We start from the raw sequence: 17,576 nt of genomic DNA, 5'->3' as shown, positions 1-17,576 counted from the left end.
GGCTAGGGTTGTCTCACAGGCTCAACCGCGGCCTCTTCTAGACAAGGGCCACGAGGAGAGCACAGTACAGTTCCCCGCGCTAGGAGCCTTCGTCTCGTGCCCCCTCTTCCTCGTAAGGCCCTCAGACCATTCAGGAAAGGTCTGGGAAACCACCTGAGGCCGTCGGGCCGCCCCTCGTTCCCCACTCACGGCCCGGCCGAACGTGGAAAGCTGGTGGCGCCAGCCTCGGGCGCGCCAAGACGGGAAAGCCCGCCAGGTCGCTCGGGATCGGCCCTCCTCGCCCCAGTTCTCACCTCTTTGTCCGTCGCCTCCTCCTCGATACCTAATAACGCGTACAGGTCCATCTGTAAGAGCTCCTTGGCCACCGCCATGGTTCCAACCCTGACTGGATTAGTACTACAACTCCCAAGAGCCTAAGCGTGTGGGGATTCCCGGGGACTATCGACCCCAAGCCTGATGGAGGCGCTTAGCCCCCTGGGAAATGTCGTGCTCTGAACTAGGCTTGACTGCCTCTGAAGGAGGCGGGCACTAGTGAATGAACTACGACTCCCAGCAGCCCTCGCGCCCGCCGCTGATGCTCTCGGGCTGGGGTGACTGTAGTGATTCTCCTGTCGGAGGCCTTGGCTGGCCCGCGCGAGTGGGCGTGGAGAGTAACAGAGGGGCTGGGTGAAGGTCCAGGGGGTCCTGGATATGAGCCGCAAGAGCTCAGCTCCGCCGACCTTGCCGCGCCGCGCCGGTAACCAGGATGGAGAGTAGGTGCTACGGCTGCGCTGTCAAGTTCACCCTCTTCAAGAAGGAGGCGAGTGTTCTCTCCCCGAGGGCTAGAGGGCTAGGGAGGACGCGGAGTAGAGGGAAATGCACAGGACTTGCAGTCCGCAGGCTTGTTTTTACGGGCCCTCTCCAGCTGTGTGGTTTTGATGAAGTCACTGAGCCTCAGTTTCCGTTTCTATAAAGTGGGGCTAACACTCCCTCGCTTTCGGGGTTGGTGTGAGGGTCCAGTGAGGTGCTGGAGGTGAGAGTTCCCCATAAACTGTAAATTGGGCTCCTGTCATTTTTGGAAAGCTAGGCTTTTCTGTCTGCCAAGTGTAGGATCCGGCTGTTTCCTTCCCTCCACCCTGCTCCTCCACAGCCTACTCTACATCACACCATGCCCTTTACTCTCTCTGCTCTGAAACCGTCACCGGCAAGCAGCATGCCCTTCCCCGGTTTCTTGAGTTAGATTACCGCCCTTTCTCCTGCCCCAGGGCACCATGGCGAAGTCTCACTTGTCCTCAGGCCAGACCTGCCAAGTTTCCCTGGTAAACTGCAGGCTTCCTCAGCCTCAGTTGTGACCAGGAGATAGGAACCAGATAGGATGAATGAATAGCAGGTAGGGAAGCAGATCCATGTAGCACTCAGAAACCTGGGTTTTGGAGTCAAAGTGCTCAGGATCCAAATTTGAGCTCTGCTGTCATTCATGGGGTGACCTTGGTTTGGGCAAGTCATGTAACCTCTCTGACCCCGTTTAAAATAGGAATAATAATGGTGGTCATCAGGATTAAGTAAGATAGTGTGTATAAATTGCAAGGATTAAATCAGGTGATGAAAGTTAAGTACTGAGTTTAGTGCCTGGCACACAGTAAATGCTTAATAAATGGAGGCTACTGTTACCATCCCATCCTGAGTCAAGCCTCCTTTCATCTCTGCTAGAGCAGAGAAGGCATGGGCTCTGCACTGTTTCTCCTTTTTGAAGAGTCAGTGACCTGAAGCATGGGGCTTTGCCTATTTGTCTTTCACACTCCAGTGTCAGGGAATTGAAGACAGAGTAGAAAGCATGGGAATTTTTTTTTTTTTTTTCTTTTGCTGTGTTGGGTCTTCGTTTCTGTGCGAGGGCTTTCTCTAGTTGCGGCAAGTGGGGGCCACTCTTCATCGCGGTGCGCGGGCCTCTCACTATCGCGGCCTCTCTTGTTGCGGAGCACAGGCTCCAGACGCGCAGGCTCAGTAGTTGTGGCTCACGGGCCTAGTTGCTCCGCGGCATGTGGGATCTTCCCAGACCAGGGCTCGAACCCGTGTCCCCTGCATTGGCAGGCAGATTCTTAACCACTGCGCCACCAGGGAAGCCCCCAAGCATGGGAATTTTGCATGAAGCTTTACGAGATTTGAATAGAAGACTGGAGACTGAGGAATCGCTTTACCCTCCACCCCTGTCTCTCCCCAGTCCTTAGGGGCCCCACTCCTCATCCTCCTCCCAGCAGCTGGTCACAACTCCAGTGTCTGCTCTGTGTGTGTGTTCAGAGAGTCCCAGGGAGGAGCCTGCAGGGGCAGGTGAGAGGTAGACCCCTTGCTTCATGTTTCTTGTAGTACGGCTGTAAGAACTGTGGCCGGGCCTTCTGTTCCGGCTGCCTTAGCTTCAGTGCAGCGGTTCCCCGGGCTGGAAACACCCAACAGAAAGTCTGCAAGCAGTGCCATGAGGTTCTGACCAGGTGAGAAGCCAATATGGTCAAGGGTTCAGCCAAGCATGGCAGCAGGCAGATGGCCAGGCCTCACAGCCTTGTGCTGTATGTCTAGAGGTCAGCCCAGGAAGTGTTTGGGGTGGGGGACACTGATAGGCAGATGGCAGGTGACTTCTGACACCAGATTTCTTCTCTATAGAGGATCTTCTCCTGCCAATGCCTCCAAGTGGTCACCACCTCAGAACTATAAGAAGTAAGTGCTGAAGGGACAGAGACAAATGGGGATGGGGAAAGGACAAGGGAGCCATAGGGTAGGAGTCTCTTCCCAGCCTACAGATCAGATGAGCACAGGATCAGGAAAATATCTACCTCTCAGGTTCCTGACTGCCCTCTTGGGCTCAGAAAGCAGCTCACCAGTCCTTTCCCCAGAAAAGATTCTTGGTAGACCTCGCCCTCTCATCTGGACTCTCCCGTCGGTCAGCTGGGTTGGGCTGCAGGGTGACATGAGCAAGCGCCACAGAAAATTGTCTGTTGGAGGCCTCCCTAGCTGCCTAGAAATGATTTGAATGGGAAACAGTGAGTGCCTTCACCCCTCCCTTCTGCATTCTTTAAGAGCCTCTGTCTCATATCCTGCCAGGCGTGTGGCAGCCTTGGAAGCCAAGCAGAAGCCCAACACTCCCCAGAGCCATGGACTGACCCAGCAAGACCAAGTCATTGCTGAGCGTCTAGCACGGCTCCGCCAGGAGAACAAGCCCAGTGAGTGGGGGCAGACAGGGTGGAAAAGACGCTATTCAGGGCTCGTGGGACTAGGATTCCTCTGGATCTTACAAGGCTTCTCTATGCCAATTGCAGAGTCAGTGCCCTCGCAGGCGGAGATAGAAGCCAGGCTACTTGCACTGAGGGATGCACCCCAGGGTTCCATCCCTTCCACCCAGGAGATGGAGGCACGGCTTGCTGCACTGCAGGGCAGAGTTCCACCTTCTCAGATCCCCCAGCTGGTGAGTGCTGTGGCTTTGGAGGGATGGAGGTCCTGGGACGAGGACCCAGCAGAAGCCCAGATACGTGTATGCTTAGATACTTTGCAGGAGTACCTCCTGCTCCTGAGGCCTGCTGCCAGACCAAGGAACCAGGGACAGGCAGCAGGATTGGATGGGGCAGGAAAGAGTGGCCCCTTAGTCCCGCTGGGGACTGCCAGACCTACTTGATTACGTGGGCTCTGGAATTGTCCCCTTTCCCTGAGCTTTGGGAACTCCTCAGCATCCACCCCTGACCTAAACTGTTCTGAGCCTTATGGTGCGGCTTCCTGCCTACGCTGCTCCCCACTGAGGTTCCCTCCTCTGAGCAGGCACGTCAGCCACCAGACACCAGGACCCAGGCCCAGCAGGCACAGGATCTGCTGACAGAGCTAGCAGCGGAGGTGGCTATTGATGAGAGCTGGGAACGAGGAGGCCCAGGTATCTTCTCCACCTGGCTCCCCCAGGGACCTGCCCCCCGACTCTTTCCCCAGGTGGGAGAGGCTCTGCTGCCCACTCTCTGGGAGGTGAATATCAATCAGAGAATAGTCAACATTACAAAGGCTACCATTTATTGAGTGTTTACTCCAGTGGGAGCCAGTGTAAGCCTAGTGGATAAGCGTGTGGGCTTTAGGCTCAGTGATTCCCTTTTCTACCACTTACTAGCTGTGTGACCCTCGGCACATTACTTGACCTAAGTCTCACTTTCCTCATCTGTAAAATGGAGGAATGTGTGGTAAAACCGACCTCACAGGGAAGTCATGAGGAGGAAATGAGCTAATCCAGTAGTGCTTAGGACCCTGCCTGGCTCATAGTAAATGCTTAGTGAATGTTCTCTACAATGATGATGATGATGATAAGGAGGAGGAAGAGGCTATTTACATTTAGTTGAAATTAAATAAAATTTAAGATTCAGTTCCTCAGTGGTACCAGCCACATTTCAAGTGCTCAGTAGCCACAAGTGGCTCATGGCTACAATCTTGGACAGCACAAATACAGACCATGATATGGAATGATCCCATCATCTTAAAAAATTCTTTTGGACACTGCTGTTCAAAAGCTTCAAAGCAGTGGTTCTCAACCATGGATGATTTTCCCTCCAGGGCCCATTTGGCAATGTCTGCAGACTTTTTGGGTGTCACAAGTCAGAGGGTACCACTGGCATCTAGTGAGCAGAGGCTAAGGATGCTACTAAACATTGTACATACACAGGACAACCCCACAACAAAGAATTACAGGCATGCCTCAGAGATATTGTGGGTTCAGTTGAATACCACTGCAATAAAGTGAGTCACAAATTTTTTGGTTTCCTGGTGCATGTAAAAATTATGTACACGATACTGTAGTCTATTAAGTGTACAATAGCATGTTTAGAAAAACAATGTACATACCTTAATTTAAAAATATTTTATTGCTAAAAATTGCTAACCATCATCTGACAACATAGGGTTGCCACAAACCTTCAATTTGTAAAAAAAAAGGCAGTATCTGCGAAGCGCAATAAACTGAAGCTCAATAAAACAAGGTATGCCTGTATCCTGTCCAAAATGTCAATAGAACCAAGATTAAGAAACCCTGCTTTAGAGATACAATCTCACTGAATATCCTCAGTAATCCTATAATAACTGTTATTATCCGTATTTGATAAATGAGGAAACTGAGACCTGGTGAGCTTAAGGAACTTGACCAAGGTCACACAGCTATTAATTAGTAAAGCTGGGACTTGAACCCAAAGCTATCTGACTTCAAACATCTTACTCTGAAACTCTGAGCTAAAGGGGACCATGTCAGAGCCACACCCACTCTGGTAAAATTCTTCCTGCCTAGTGAGGTTCAAGACCTCAGCTTCCCTCATGTCCTCTCTGCGCTGCTCCCTGGAAATGCTGATTCCAGCCTGTAAGGCAGAGAGCCTGGCTGGACCTTGACCTCCCCATATCCAGCTCCTTTTGGGCAGTGATTCTCATACCATGGGGCACCCACTCTAAGGGCAGCATGTTAAAATATCAGGTGGGTGGGGATGGATATAATTGAAAAAGAAATGTCTAAGATTACTAGTTTTTTACATTTGGGATAATGGAGGAAATACTAATTTTATTTGTAATACAAACCACAGGAGCTATTGTTGAACAAAAAGCTGATAATCTGTGGTTTTTTTTAAAACCTTGAAAAACGGGCTCAGTGGTTTCTGATGAGAGATCCTGAAATGTCTGCCCCCCTGAATGCATCATTCTTTCCAGCCACCTCTATCCAGAATGACCTCAACCAGGGGGGCCCAGGGCCCCAGAGCACCAGCTGCAAGGGACAGGCCACCTGGTCCCTGGAGGAGGAGAAGAGGAGGCTGCTGGCTGAGGCAGCAGTCGCGCTTCAGGAGGAGAACACAAGGCAGGAGCGGATCCTGGCCCTCGCCAAGCGCCTGGCCGTGCTGCAGGGACGGGATCCCGATAGAGGTAGAGGCTGGGGAGCCGCCACTCATTCATGTCCACTGGGCCGTCCTCCCCACTCTCACCCTCAGGCCAGACTGCACAGTGGCTGTACTCCCTGCCAGGCTGAGTCAGGGGCTGGGGGTCCCTGTGCCCAGGGGTCTATCGAGCTCCACCCAGAACCACGAGGAAGGTGCTGGGGCAAAGCAGTGGATGAGGAACAAGTGGCAGCCATCAGGGGGCAGGGGACCCTGGGTCCCTTCAGGTACGGAGGCTTCTGTTCATGCCCTCCAGCCCGGCGTGGTGGGGCAGGGTCTGATCAGAGTGGCTGCAAAGGCTGCTCAGTTCTGGAACACGTGCCACTGGAAACCAAACCTCTCCTGGGGGCAGAAGTACAGCCACTCAGGTGAGCTCTCAACCTCACTCCTCTTCCCCTGCTCCCGTCTCTCCCTCTTCAAGTGACCCTCCAGGACTACCGCCTTCCAGACAGTGATGACGAAGAGGATGAGGAGACAGCCATCCAGAGAGTCCTTCAGCAGGTTGGCCCCGCCTTACCCACCCGACCACCCCTTGTCCTGTCCCTGCCACACTGCCCCACCACCCACCTGGCCCCATTCACTCTGCCTCCGCACTGGGGCTCGATGGCTAGTCACTGTGCAGCTCCTGTTCCAGCTGGGCCACCCTGCCCCTGTGACACAGACCTGCCCCTGGGCCCTTGAGATGGGGTATCGTCAGCCACAGACAACATAAAGGAAGATGGGTTGAGAGCTAAGGCCACAGAGCACAGAAATACTGTGTGTTGGCGGGGCTGCCTGGAGCGGGGAGCTGTACCTCTTCGCCCTGTCCACAGCTCACTGAAGAAGCTGCCCTGGATGAGGCAAGTGGCTTTAACATCCCTGCAGAGCCAACTCTCCAACCCCAAGCCCAATCCTGCAGGGCAGAACCTGAGGTGAGGAAAACCCCAGACACAGACCCCCGGGCCACCACCACAGCCTCCCTCCCTGCCTGGCCGACTGTTCGTCCAGCCGCCCTCCCAGACCCCATCGGGTACCTTATGTCCCCCATTCCTCCCTGGTCTTCAAAGGTCCAGGCCGTGGCCGCCAGGCCTGAGGCTGAGGAAGAGGAGCTCCCCTGGTGCTGCATCTGCAATGAGGATGCCACCCTGCGCTGTGCTAGCTGTGACGGAGACCTCTACTGTGTCCGCTGCTTCCGGTGGGTGCAGGTGGAATGTTCTTTGGGGCTGGGAGACTTGCGGGGCCGCCTGTGATCCCTGACCTCTATCGATGCTCCGCAGGGAAGGCCATGATGCCTTTGAACTTAAAGAGCACCAGACATCTGCCTACCACCCCCAGCATAAAAGCCGAGAGCACTGAGGGAACCCTGGTCCTCCCGGGAAGGCCATCCTACAGGCAATCACACAAGCTGGAGCGCCCTCCAGGGCATCTGATGGGAGAACATGTCAGGCTAGACTGCTTATGAATGCGCCCTTTCCTGAGCCTCCGTCCCTGGAAGGAGGAAGGATTTCTCCATTGGAGACGATGACTGGAGGAGCCAGAGGGAAGGCAGAAGTCTGGAGCCTCCAGCATTGAAGTCTGGACTAGGAGTGAGAGGCATGATGGGGAAAGACCAGCCTGAATCCAAGGAGGAGCCTTGAAACTTGCTCAAGGGTCCAGGGCCCTCCACTGGCACTTAGAGCATTTAATAAAGTATGTTGATTCATTGGACCCAGCATCTTTTATCTATAGAACCCTGTGGGCCCTGAGCCTAGGCCTTGGAGAGGTGGCAAGAGCAGAGTAGGCTGTAAGTCCAGTCCTGTAGAGTGAGGAAAAAGCTTGAGCCATCCTGCAAGCTTCTGCAGGCAGGAACAGTCCCACCCATCCTGGTGGCCTCATACGCAGTAGGCATGAATATTCATACTACTGAACTGAACTGAACTGTGCATCCTGCTCTGGGCAGCCCAGCTTAGCCCCCAGGCCCCACCGTACTCAAACACTGCATGCACAAGCAGTGAATGCATACCCTGCTTCCTGCCTTACTCCCAAAGGATGCCACCTCCAGGGCTCCTGTCCCAACCCACGTGCCATTCAGACCCAGTGTCTGTTCCCACCAACTTCCTTCTGACCTGATTCCTGGCCTTTGAGCCTATACCCTTTACACCCCTCTGCTTAGCCCCTGCTTTTTCTCTTTCTGCCTCTGGCTTGGAGCTGGTTCAAGAAAGAGTCCTCAGCCTGAGGTCTCCTGAATCATTTAGTGAGGGAAGAGGGTGTAGCTTTCCCTGAGGCCCCCAAACCCAGCTAGTTTTTTTTCCTGTTACCTCTCCTATGGGTCTTTGCCACTTGGGTTCCTATTGGTGATGTCAGGATGCTGTGTCTCTTAGCCAGGTGCCTTCTGCTTGGCCTCCGGGCCTTGCTTGATGGTGATTTCTCTGACGCAGAACTGTGACCTTTATCTTTGAATTCTTAAGCCCTGGGTGGATGGATGGATGGATGGACAGATGGGTGAGGTATGTGGATACAGCCTAGTGACTCAGGATGCTGGCCTTATGGTATAACACTTCAGTCCCTCCCTCCGCCATCCCTCAGCACAGATATGCTCCACACTCCATTCAGCTGGGGCTCCTGAAGGTTTTATTCACTCAGCTGCCGAGGAAAGCACTGGGCCATAGCCATGACTGGCTCCCAGAAAGCCCAGCTGACAGGAATTAGCTGTGACTGCACATAGACAGGGGTGTCCAAATGTCCCTCCTCACTCTCCATGTTCCTTGTCTGTGTCCCAAGGAGCTGTTTCCCTCTCAGCCCAGGATCCAGGGGTTCAGGGCAGACCTGGCAGTGCTGAAGCTGGTGAAGGTAGCCTCACAAGGCTTGTTTCTGAGGCCGACTGAGTCTCCGAAGTTTCTTGAGTTGACTGAGCAGCTCAGAGATAAAAGGCTGAGAAAGAAACAGGGGTGAGATCAAGGCATGGGGTCACACCCACCCACCACACTGCTCTCCCTAGTCTCCACCTGACCCCATCGCATCAGAGTCAGGGAAGGGGAGAAGGACCCAGGACCAAGCTTTCCTCTTCACTAGCTGCCATCCCACTAGGCCTCCTCTTACCCCCAGACTAACAGAGCATCCCTTACCTCTGTGGGGCGGGGGCAGTTTTGGAGAATAGCCTGGTGGAAGAAAGCAGAGAGTGGGTCCCCAAGCCACAGCACTTTGTCACGAGTCCCCAGTCAGTCTCCCAGGAATTCTCCCCTCTGAATTGGTTCTCCCCACACAGATGGGGAGGCAGAACCTGGGTTCTTGGGCTCCCCTTGGTCCAAGCCCAGCTTCCATCCCCCAACCCCTGGGCCTGGGGCCTGGCCCCCCATTCTACCTCCAACTGAGTCTTCTGCTCCTCTGTGGATAGTTCCATGAGAGCCTCCAGGTCGATCTCAGGCTCAGACGGAGTTGGTTGATCCTGTTTAGGAATCACACGGGGCTCAGAGGAGCCTGGCTAGCTGGTGCTGGGGTGACAGTTAACTGTCAGAGGTTCACCCATCTCCCACTCTATTTCTCATGTTCAGTTCCTCTCCTCACCTTACTCAAACCACCCCATTCATCCTTTTATTCAACAGTTACTGAATAACTACTATGTTCTACCTGAAACAGTCTAGGGTTCTTTAAAAAGAGTATCTGTTTAATTTCAATAGTTATAAACATTGTTAGTAGGGATGCAAAATGGTGCAGATGCTTTGGAAAATAATTTGGCAGTTCCTTAAAATGTTAAATATAGAGTTATCATCTGACCCAACAATTCCACTCATAGGTCTATTCCCAAGAGAAGTGAAAACATACATCCACATATGTCCATATGAATGTTCACAGCAGCATTATTCATATTCAAATGTCCATCAACTGGTGAGTGGATAAATAAAATATGATGTAGCCATACAATATTTTTCAGCAATAAGAAGGAACAAAGTAGTGATTCATGCCACAACATGGATTAACCTTGAAAACATGTTAGTGAAAGAAGCCAGTTACAAAAGGCTTCATATTATATGATTCAATTTGTATGAAATGTCCAGAATAGGTAAATCTATAGAGACACAAAGTGGATTAGTGGTTGCCTAATGCTGGGAGTGGTGGTGGTAGGGAATGGGGTGTGACCACTAGCGGATACAGGGTTTCTGTTATAGATTATAAAATGTTCCAAAATAAGGGTCGTCCCTGGTGGCGCAGTGGTTAAGAATCCTCCTGCCAATGCAGGGGACACGGGTTCGAGCCCTGGTCCGGGAAGATCCCACATGCCGCGGAGCAACTAAGCCCATGCGCCACAACTACTGAGCCTGTGCTCTAGAGCCTGCAAGCCACAACTACTGAGCCCACAAGCTACAACTACTGAAGCCTGCACGTCTAGAGCCCATGCTCTGCAACAAGAGAAGCCACTGCAATGAGAAGCCTATGCACCGCATCGAAGAGTAGCCCCCATTCGCCGCAACTAGAGAAAGCCCACGTACAGCAACGAAGACCCAATGCAGCCATAAATAAATAAATAAATAAATAAATAAATAAATAAATAAAGTAAGTAAGTAAGTAAGTTCTGGGGACTTCCCTGGTGGCACAGTGGTTAAGAATCCATCTGCCCATGCAGGGGACACGGGTTCGAGCCCTGGTCTGGAAATATCCCACATGCCACGGAGCAACTAAGCCCATGAGCCACAACTACTAAGCCTGCGCTCTAGAGCCCATGATCCACAACTCCTGAGCCCGTGCGTCACAACTACTGAAGCCTGCGTGCCTAGAGCCTGTGCTCCGCAACAAGATAAGCCACCACAGTGAGAAGCCTGTGCACTGCAACAAAGAGTAGCCCCCGCTCACCACAACTAGAGAAAGCCCATGTGCAGCAACGAAGACCCAATGCAGCCAAAATAAGTTAATTAATTAATTTTTTAAAAAAAGTAAGTGCTGGGACTTCCCTGGCAGTCCAGTGGTTAAGACACCATGCTTCCATTGCAGGGCGCACGGGTTTGATCCATGGTGGGTAAACTAACATCCCACATGCCACACGGTATGGCCAAATAAATAAATAATAATAAATAACAAATAATAAAATAAACTTGTCTTAAAAAAAATTCCCTCTCTGTTTAAAAAAAAAACAAAAACAAGTAAGTGCTATTTGAAGAACTTTTTGGATGGTGGAAATGTTCCATATCTTGATGGGGTAGTGGTTATATATGGCGAAGTGCATTCAAATGTACACTTCAAAAACAGGCAAATTTTGTTGTCTGCCATTAGACTTCAGTAAAGTTGATTTAGAAAAGAAAGAAAGGGCTTCCCTGGTGGCGCAGTGGTTAAGAATCCACCTGCCAATGCAGAGGACACAGGTTCAAGCCCTGGTTGGGGAAGATCCCACACTCCGTGGAGTGGTTAAGCCCACGCGCCACAACTACTGAGCCTGCGCTCTAGAGCCCGCGAGCCACAACTACTGAGGCCTGCGCACCTGGAGCCCATGCTCTACGAAGAAAGAAGCCGCCACAATGAAAGTCCGCACACAGCAACAAAGACCCAATGCAGCCATAAATTAATTAATTAATTAATTTAAAAATATTTTAAAAAAAGAAAAGAAAAGAAAGAAAGAGAAAAGATGCCTCACCCTCTCATTCCTTCCACTGCCAATGGGTAACCACTGTTAACAGTTTTGGTCTTTCTATACCATTTTAAAAATAAACAGTGCTAGGGTTCTAAGTTAGTTCTTTCACCCTAAACTCTAGACTTTCCCCTTTGTTTCCTTGGTTTCTAGCTCATCTGATTTAGCATTCATTCATTAAATGCATATTTATTGAGAGCATGCTATGCACCAAGCATTGTGATGGGGCCATAACAGCAAAGACAGACAGACATGATCTTGCCCTTGAAAAGCTTATAGTCTCCTGAGGGATACAGACAAGTCAAATGGCAGTTATAATACAGGGCAATAAGCCCTCTGATGAGACACTATGGGAGCACATGGAAGGGGAACCTAACCAAGCCTGGGGTTTAGGAAGGCTTCCAGGAAGAGGTGACCTCTAATCTGAGACCTGAAGGCTGAATAGGAGTTAACAAGATGTTTATACTTCTGATGATGGAGTAACAAGGACTGGATTTATTCTCTCAACATAAGTACCTAGAAAACTGGACAAAAATATATGAAAAGTGTTTTCAGACTTTACACACACGTAGCTCAGCACTACCTGGGAAAGAAAGGAAATGAAAGAGGTAAATTCTATAATTGTCCTGGATTTCTTCCTGGAGGCAATTTCCAGACCACAGAGCAGAGAGGGAGATCCCAAGCAGAGCACAGTGGTCATACTAAATTGATATGACAGATACCAGAATTCGGGGCTGAGGTGGCTGGAAGTTGCCAGAGTTCTGCAGAGGAGGGAGTGATGAAGAAAGAGACCTCCAGAAATCTGCATAAGGGTTCTCCTGAGTCTTTGCTGAACACAAGATACACATTCACAGGGTAAAATTTCACAAAGCCAGGTACTATGAGGCACTGTGGGCACAGAGATGAACACTTCCCAGACCCCACAGAGGACTGAAACAAATCAATTTCCACTCAGAGTGGACAGTCATCACCAATCATACAGGAATTCAGGAGAGACCTCAGGAGGGCCCTGCTTTACTTGGGGGGTAAATTATTTCCTAGATTAAAGGCTACTCTATACTCACCCCAACAGAACTTAACAAGCTTCAGAAGGATCAAACTGAACCACAAGTAGCTAAACTGCATCCTAGAACAAAGTCCAACACTCTAAAGGAAGAAAAAAAATCCAACAACGTAAAATTCACAATGTCCAGCATCCAATCAAAAATCACTAGTCACAGGGCTTCTCTGGTGGCGCAGTGGTTAAGAATGCACCTGCCAATGCAGGGGACACGGGTTTGATCCCTGGTCCGGGAAGATCCCACATGCCATGGAGCAACTAAGCCCGTGCGTCACAACTATGGAGCCTGTGCTCTAGAGCCCGTGAGCCACAACTACTGAAGCCCGTGTGCCACAACTACTGAAGCCTGCGCACCTAGCGCCTGTGCTCCGCAACAAGAGAAGCCACCACAATGAGAAGCCCTCGCACTACAACGAAGAGTAGGCCCCACTCGCTGCAACTAGAGAAAGCCCACACACAGCAATGGAAGACGCAATGCAGCCAAAAATAGATAAATTAATTAATTAAATAAAAATAAATCTATAAAAAAATCACTAATCATGCCAAGAAGCAGGACATGTGACCTATAAGCAGGAGAAAAAATCAATTAATAGAAGCAGATCAGATATGACAGAGATGATGGAATTAGCAAATGAGGAAAACATGAACATAGTAATGAGAGAAATGGAAGACATGAGAAAGAACCAAGTGAAGCATCTAGAGATGAAAAAATAAAATATTTTAAAGAAAAATTCTACTGAATGGAATTAAAAGCATATTTGACACTACAGGAAAAAAAATACCATTTAAACTTGAAGAAATAGCAAAATAAACTAGCCAAAATGAAGCATGGAGAGAAAAAAACTAGTAGAAAAGAAAAGAACAGCATAGAACTTTGGTGACCTGTAGGACCATATCAAGTGGTCTAACATATGTGTAATTGGAATCCCAGAAGGTGGATCCTGGGGCCAAATAATAAAAATACATTCTAATGATTAGCGCTCCACCTCTAAAAAAGGATTAGTCCTGCTCCCAAAACCATTTTATATCATTTATGACATTAACTTTACGTATACTGAACATAGGGTATGTATATCACTGAGCGTCAGATTGTCACTGCAGTCTGGTATTGAGAATATGTGCTCAAATCATAATCCAAAATATTCTTTCCCTCAAGTATTTTTTGAATCTTCAGAAAATGAGCAGATATATCAAACAACTCTGACCGAGGTGAACAAGTATGGTCATCTTGTGACTCTGTATTACATGTGGTGGTTTCCTGACAGATGCTGCCTGATTTGACCCCTTTCTCAGCTCCACTCCATACTCTGTCCCCTTACTCCTGATCTCTCTGCCATAGAAACCAGCAATCGAGTAAAGTTCAGAGATTAGCTAACAAATGTTTGTTTCACATTTCATTGACCATATATATATAAGTATATATATATATATATATATATATATATATATATATATATATACTTTTTTTTTCCTTTGGTCTCACTGCTTGCAGGATCTTAGTTCCCTGACCAGGGATCGACCCTGGGCCCATGGCAGTGAAAGCTCCGAGTCCTAACCACTGGACCGCCAGGGAATTCCTGACAATACATTTTTAAAGTTGTAAGTTTAATAGATTGTTTCTTAAAATGTCATCACATCAAAAGGGCTGCATCAAAATGCATGGTATCATGTAAGCTATAGGAAAGGAATGTTTCAAAACTCTGGGGTGGTCAACAGTGTCCCCTGCTGATGTGTACACTAGATTCAGCCCCAAGGTGGTGATTGGTGACTTTGCCAAGAGGTCTCAATAGAGTGGTGGGAACAGAAGTCAGAATCCAGTGGTTTGAATAGTGATAGGAAAGGAAAAAGTAGGTAAAGCCTCTGAGTTGGTACAAATCCTTTAAGGAGCCTTGTAAAGGAGACAGGAAATAGGGATGGTAACAAAAAGGGGGCATATTGTTAAACAAGAGTCTCCTTAAAATAGGAGAAACTCATGTGTGTTTAAGTCCCTGCTTAGAAGCCAAACCCACACTCCATTTCTGGACAACAGGAGCTCCAGGCCCCCAAGTCAGTTTGTTTTGTTGAACCCAGACTTGGCTTTTCACAAGACCCTAAAGTAGGCTGCACACCCAGTGAGAAGAGGTGGGTGCTCCAACAAAGGAAGGTTGGGTCCCACTAAACTAAACAAATAGTGACACAACCCACTCCTGGAACCATTCCCAGTGGTGCTACCCAAGGTGGGCATGTGGTGGGGAGTCCCAGTGGGTGGAGAGGGGCTCTAAGAAGGAAGAACTGAGGCAGGGTAAGCCTGGAGACTGGGTTACCTCAACCTCTGCCCAAGATGACCAGCCACCTGGGCCTTCCCCAGCCACTTGCCTGCTTCCTGCTGAAAAGGGCAGGGATTAGAAGAGGAACTGCCACCTGGCACCTTTGGACAATTGCCATGACAACTGTAGACCAGGTATTTTATTACAATCATTGCCTGGGAGCGGTCCTCCCACATGTCCTGTTTTCCAGTGTTATGAGCTCATTATTTTACAGCTTTTCCCCTGCCTTGATCTTTGCCCTGAGGTGTCTGAGATATGAGACTTTTTTTTTTTTTTTGAGACTTTTTATACAAGGGCACAACAGTCTGAAATTGAAACTGATCCAGAGAGGGAGGGTGCTGGCAGGAATGAAGGGCAGTGGAGATGTCCTGCAAGGTGAGAGTACACATAGGCCGAGAAAGTTTGCCTGTCCTGCTCCCAGTTCTAGGGCATCTCTCTCCCCTCTGCGAGTGGCTCAGGATGCTGCCAGGGACACCGTCAACACCTGGACCAAACCAACACATGACACAGTGAGACTCACAAGACAGCCTGGGCCACCTGCATCACTCTTCCCCGCCCCCAACCACAGGACCACTGACACAGACCTTACCTGGAAGAATCACAAGCCCTTGCTGCCCCCAGAAGAAAAGACAGGACCTGAGTAAGGAAGGAGAGAAACAAGGACCATGGCATGTGGACAAGGAGGACTGTGGTCTCTGGCTTGGTGCGTGGCTCTCGCCAGCCACACGCTACAATCAGCAGTGGAGCTTATGAAAAAGACCAGTGCCTGGGCCCCACCCTAGTAGATTGAAATTCAGTTGAAATGCAGCTGGGGCATCGGATTATTACTGAAGTACTTCAGTTGTGGAGAACCACTAGCAGCTTGAATAAACGCTCAGGTGCTACAGGCAGAGCCCCAGCTGCAGCTCCTGGTCCCTGGGCTCCCTAGTGGTGTGACCTTGGGCTAGTTACTCAACATTTCTAAGCCTCCACTTCCTCCACGGTAAACCGTACCTACCTAATGGACTTGTGGGGAGGGCTGAATGAAATAACACAAGTCAGGTGCTGGGCACTGTGCCTAGCGCAGAGTTAAGTGCTCAAAATGTTATTCTTGTTGTTGGAGCAGCATTTGTTACTACATTAGGATCCCGATTAGGAGGTATCTAGGTAAAAAAAAAAAGGGCTACTCTCCCAGGGTGGGGTTGAGGGGAGTCAGTCAGAGCCAGGGCCAAGGCTAGGTCAGGTGCTGGTATTAGCGTTCGCTATTGGTCACTTTGACATTCTAGTCCAGCACTATCTGTTCTGAGATGAGGGAAATGTTCTGTATCTGTGCTGGCAACTTGGTAGCCACTAGCCACCTGGATGTATGAGGCACTTGAAGTGTGGCTAGTGTGACTGAAGAACTGACCTTTTAATTTAATTTTCATCAGTTTAAAGTTAAATAGCTACACATGGCTGACAGCTACAGGAATGAACAATGTCGCTCTAGACGTGTATGTGTGTTGAAGTTGAAAGTAAATAAAGACATAAAATAAAGAAAAATAACTCCTCTACTATCTCATCTGAGCCTCAAAAAGTCCTACAAAAGGGATACGACAGGCATTGATAGCCCCATTTTATAGATTAGGAAACTAAGTCTCAGGGATGTTAAAAGACCTGCCCCAGATTATGTAGAGAGTGCGAGGCAGAGCCCAGACCAGAGGGAGGCAGATTTCAGGACTGCAAACCCATGCTTCACCTGTGGGGAAAAACGTTGTCTCCATGGGAGCATGTCTCATCTGCCCTCCAGCTCCTTCTGAGGCCTCAGAGCAGGCTCTCTCCCGGTCCCCCGGCCCGCGGTGTCTTACCCACCTGGAAGAGATCCTGAACCTGGGCGTCCACCCACTGCTCCATCTCCAGCCATCTCTGGAGCTGCCCCCGGTCATACTTCACCGTCAGCCGGCTGAGTTTCCGGGACCTGGATGCTTTGGAGGGGTCGGACTGGGACTTTGAGTCTGTGGATGACGTCCTCCTCCTCCCAGAAGCCCACTGGACCTTCTTACTTGGATTCTCCTTGTCCGGGTTGGGAGACGTGCAGGAAGCAGGGCTTGAAGACAGCATGGAAGGATTGGTTTGGTCAAGGAGCTGGGAAAAACTGCCAGTCAGAGCAAGAGAGCCAGGGAATGAGGAGACAGAACAGAGGGCGAGGCCAGCAGGGAAGAAAGGAAGGCGGGCAGGAGGGAGGGCCAAAGCTCCTGCAGTGGTGGGGGTCAAAGATCAACAGGCCTTTGGCTAGTGCTGGGAATGCCAGTCTTTTGGCTCCTGGCTGCTAGTGAGTGGCACTCCTGAGCCGTGCCCCGGCCACCCTTTCTGCAGCTGCTGGGACCGAGTGATATACCAAGCAAAGGTCAAGAGGATGCCATGCCTCCGGAGGAGGAAGAGGCCCTCAGAAGAGGGTCCTGAGGGATGCGGGGCTCTGACCCGAGTCATACTCACCTGAGAGCCCTCAGCATCTCACTTTCCTGGCCTAGATCCACCTGGGCCCCCAGAAGCTGCGGTCACACGGATCCTGCAGGAGTAGGGTCCCTGGCTGGCAAGGGCTCCTGCTCAGAGAGTGGTGCTGCTGACGGCAGAGTCGCCTCAGGGATAATTAGAGGGGTGGTTATCTCTGGCCCTAATGGGGTCAGTATCCTCTGTGTCTGAGTGTGAGCTGCCTTTAGGGATGTGAGGGAAGAGGCACTACCCTGGCCCTGTATGTTTGCAAAGGCGAGCTT

General features: G+C 50.2%; 3 protein-coding genes across 9 annotated transcripts in view; 1 reads left to right on the top strand and 2 right to left on the bottom strand.

Annotated features, from left to right (window-relative positions):
* The window catches only part of DNAJC17 (DnaJ heat shock protein family (Hsp40) member C17), a 38,592-nt gene extending 38,160 nt beyond the window's left edge, over positions 1-432 (bottom strand). For all 6 annotated transcript variants that reach the window (XM_007180394.3, XM_007180395.2, XM_007180396.3 and 3 more), the window contains exon 1: positions 294-432. In XM_007180394.3, coding sequence (XP_007180456.1) covers positions 294-371 — 78 coding nt within the window. In that variant the 5' untranslated portion in view covers positions 372-432. The remainder of the gene's footprint in view (positions 1-293) is intronic.
* Positions 433-571: 139 nt separating this feature from the next.
* Positions 572-7,589, top strand: ZFYVE19 (zinc finger FYVE-type containing 19). Of its 2 annotated transcripts, XM_007180388.3 has the most exons (11): positions 575-799; positions 2,341-2,462; positions 2,632-2,685; positions 3,070-3,188; positions 3,285-3,430; positions 3,778-3,886; positions 5,683-5,892; positions 6,325-6,404; positions 6,716-6,814; positions 6,950-7,077; positions 7,160-7,589. In XM_007180388.3, the coding sequence occupies exons 1-11, from the start codon at positions 746-748 to the stop codon at positions 7,236-7,238; spliced, it is 1,200 nt and encodes a 399-aa protein (XP_007180450.2). In that variant the 5' UTR covers positions 575-745; the 3' UTR covers positions 7,239-7,589. The 2 variants fall into 2 exon arrangements, with proteins under 2 accessions (XP_057399529.1, XP_007180450.2); XM_057543546.1 differs by lacking the exons at positions 3,070-3,188; positions 3,778-3,886 and having other exon boundaries at positions 572-799.
* Positions 7,590-8,554: 965 nt separating this feature from the next.
* Positions 8,555-16,928, bottom strand: PPP1R14D (protein phosphatase 1 regulatory inhibitor subunit 14D). Its single transcript, XM_007180386.2, has 4 exons — positions 16,675-16,928; positions 9,223-9,306; positions 8,987-9,019; positions 8,555-8,792 (listed from the first exon to the last, which is right to left on the bottom strand). Exons 1-4 carry the CDS (start codon positions 16,921-16,923, stop codon positions 8,718-8,720), a joined length of 441 nt encoding a protein of 146 aa, XP_007180448.2. The 5' UTR covers positions 16,924-16,928; the 3' UTR covers positions 8,555-8,717.
* Between the last annotated feature and the right edge of the window lie 648 nt (positions 16,929-17,576).

Source organism: Balaenoptera acutorostrata, chromosome 3, assembly GCF_949987535.1.
Source record: "Balaenoptera acutorostrata chromosome 3, mBalAcu1.1, whole genome shotgun sequence".
NCBI lineage: Eukaryota > Metazoa > Chordata > Mammalia > Artiodactyla > Balaenopteridae > Balaenoptera > Balaenoptera acutorostrata.
The sequence above is the reverse complement of the archived record's forward strand: the minus strand, read 5'-3'. Positions and strand labels throughout refer to the sequence as shown.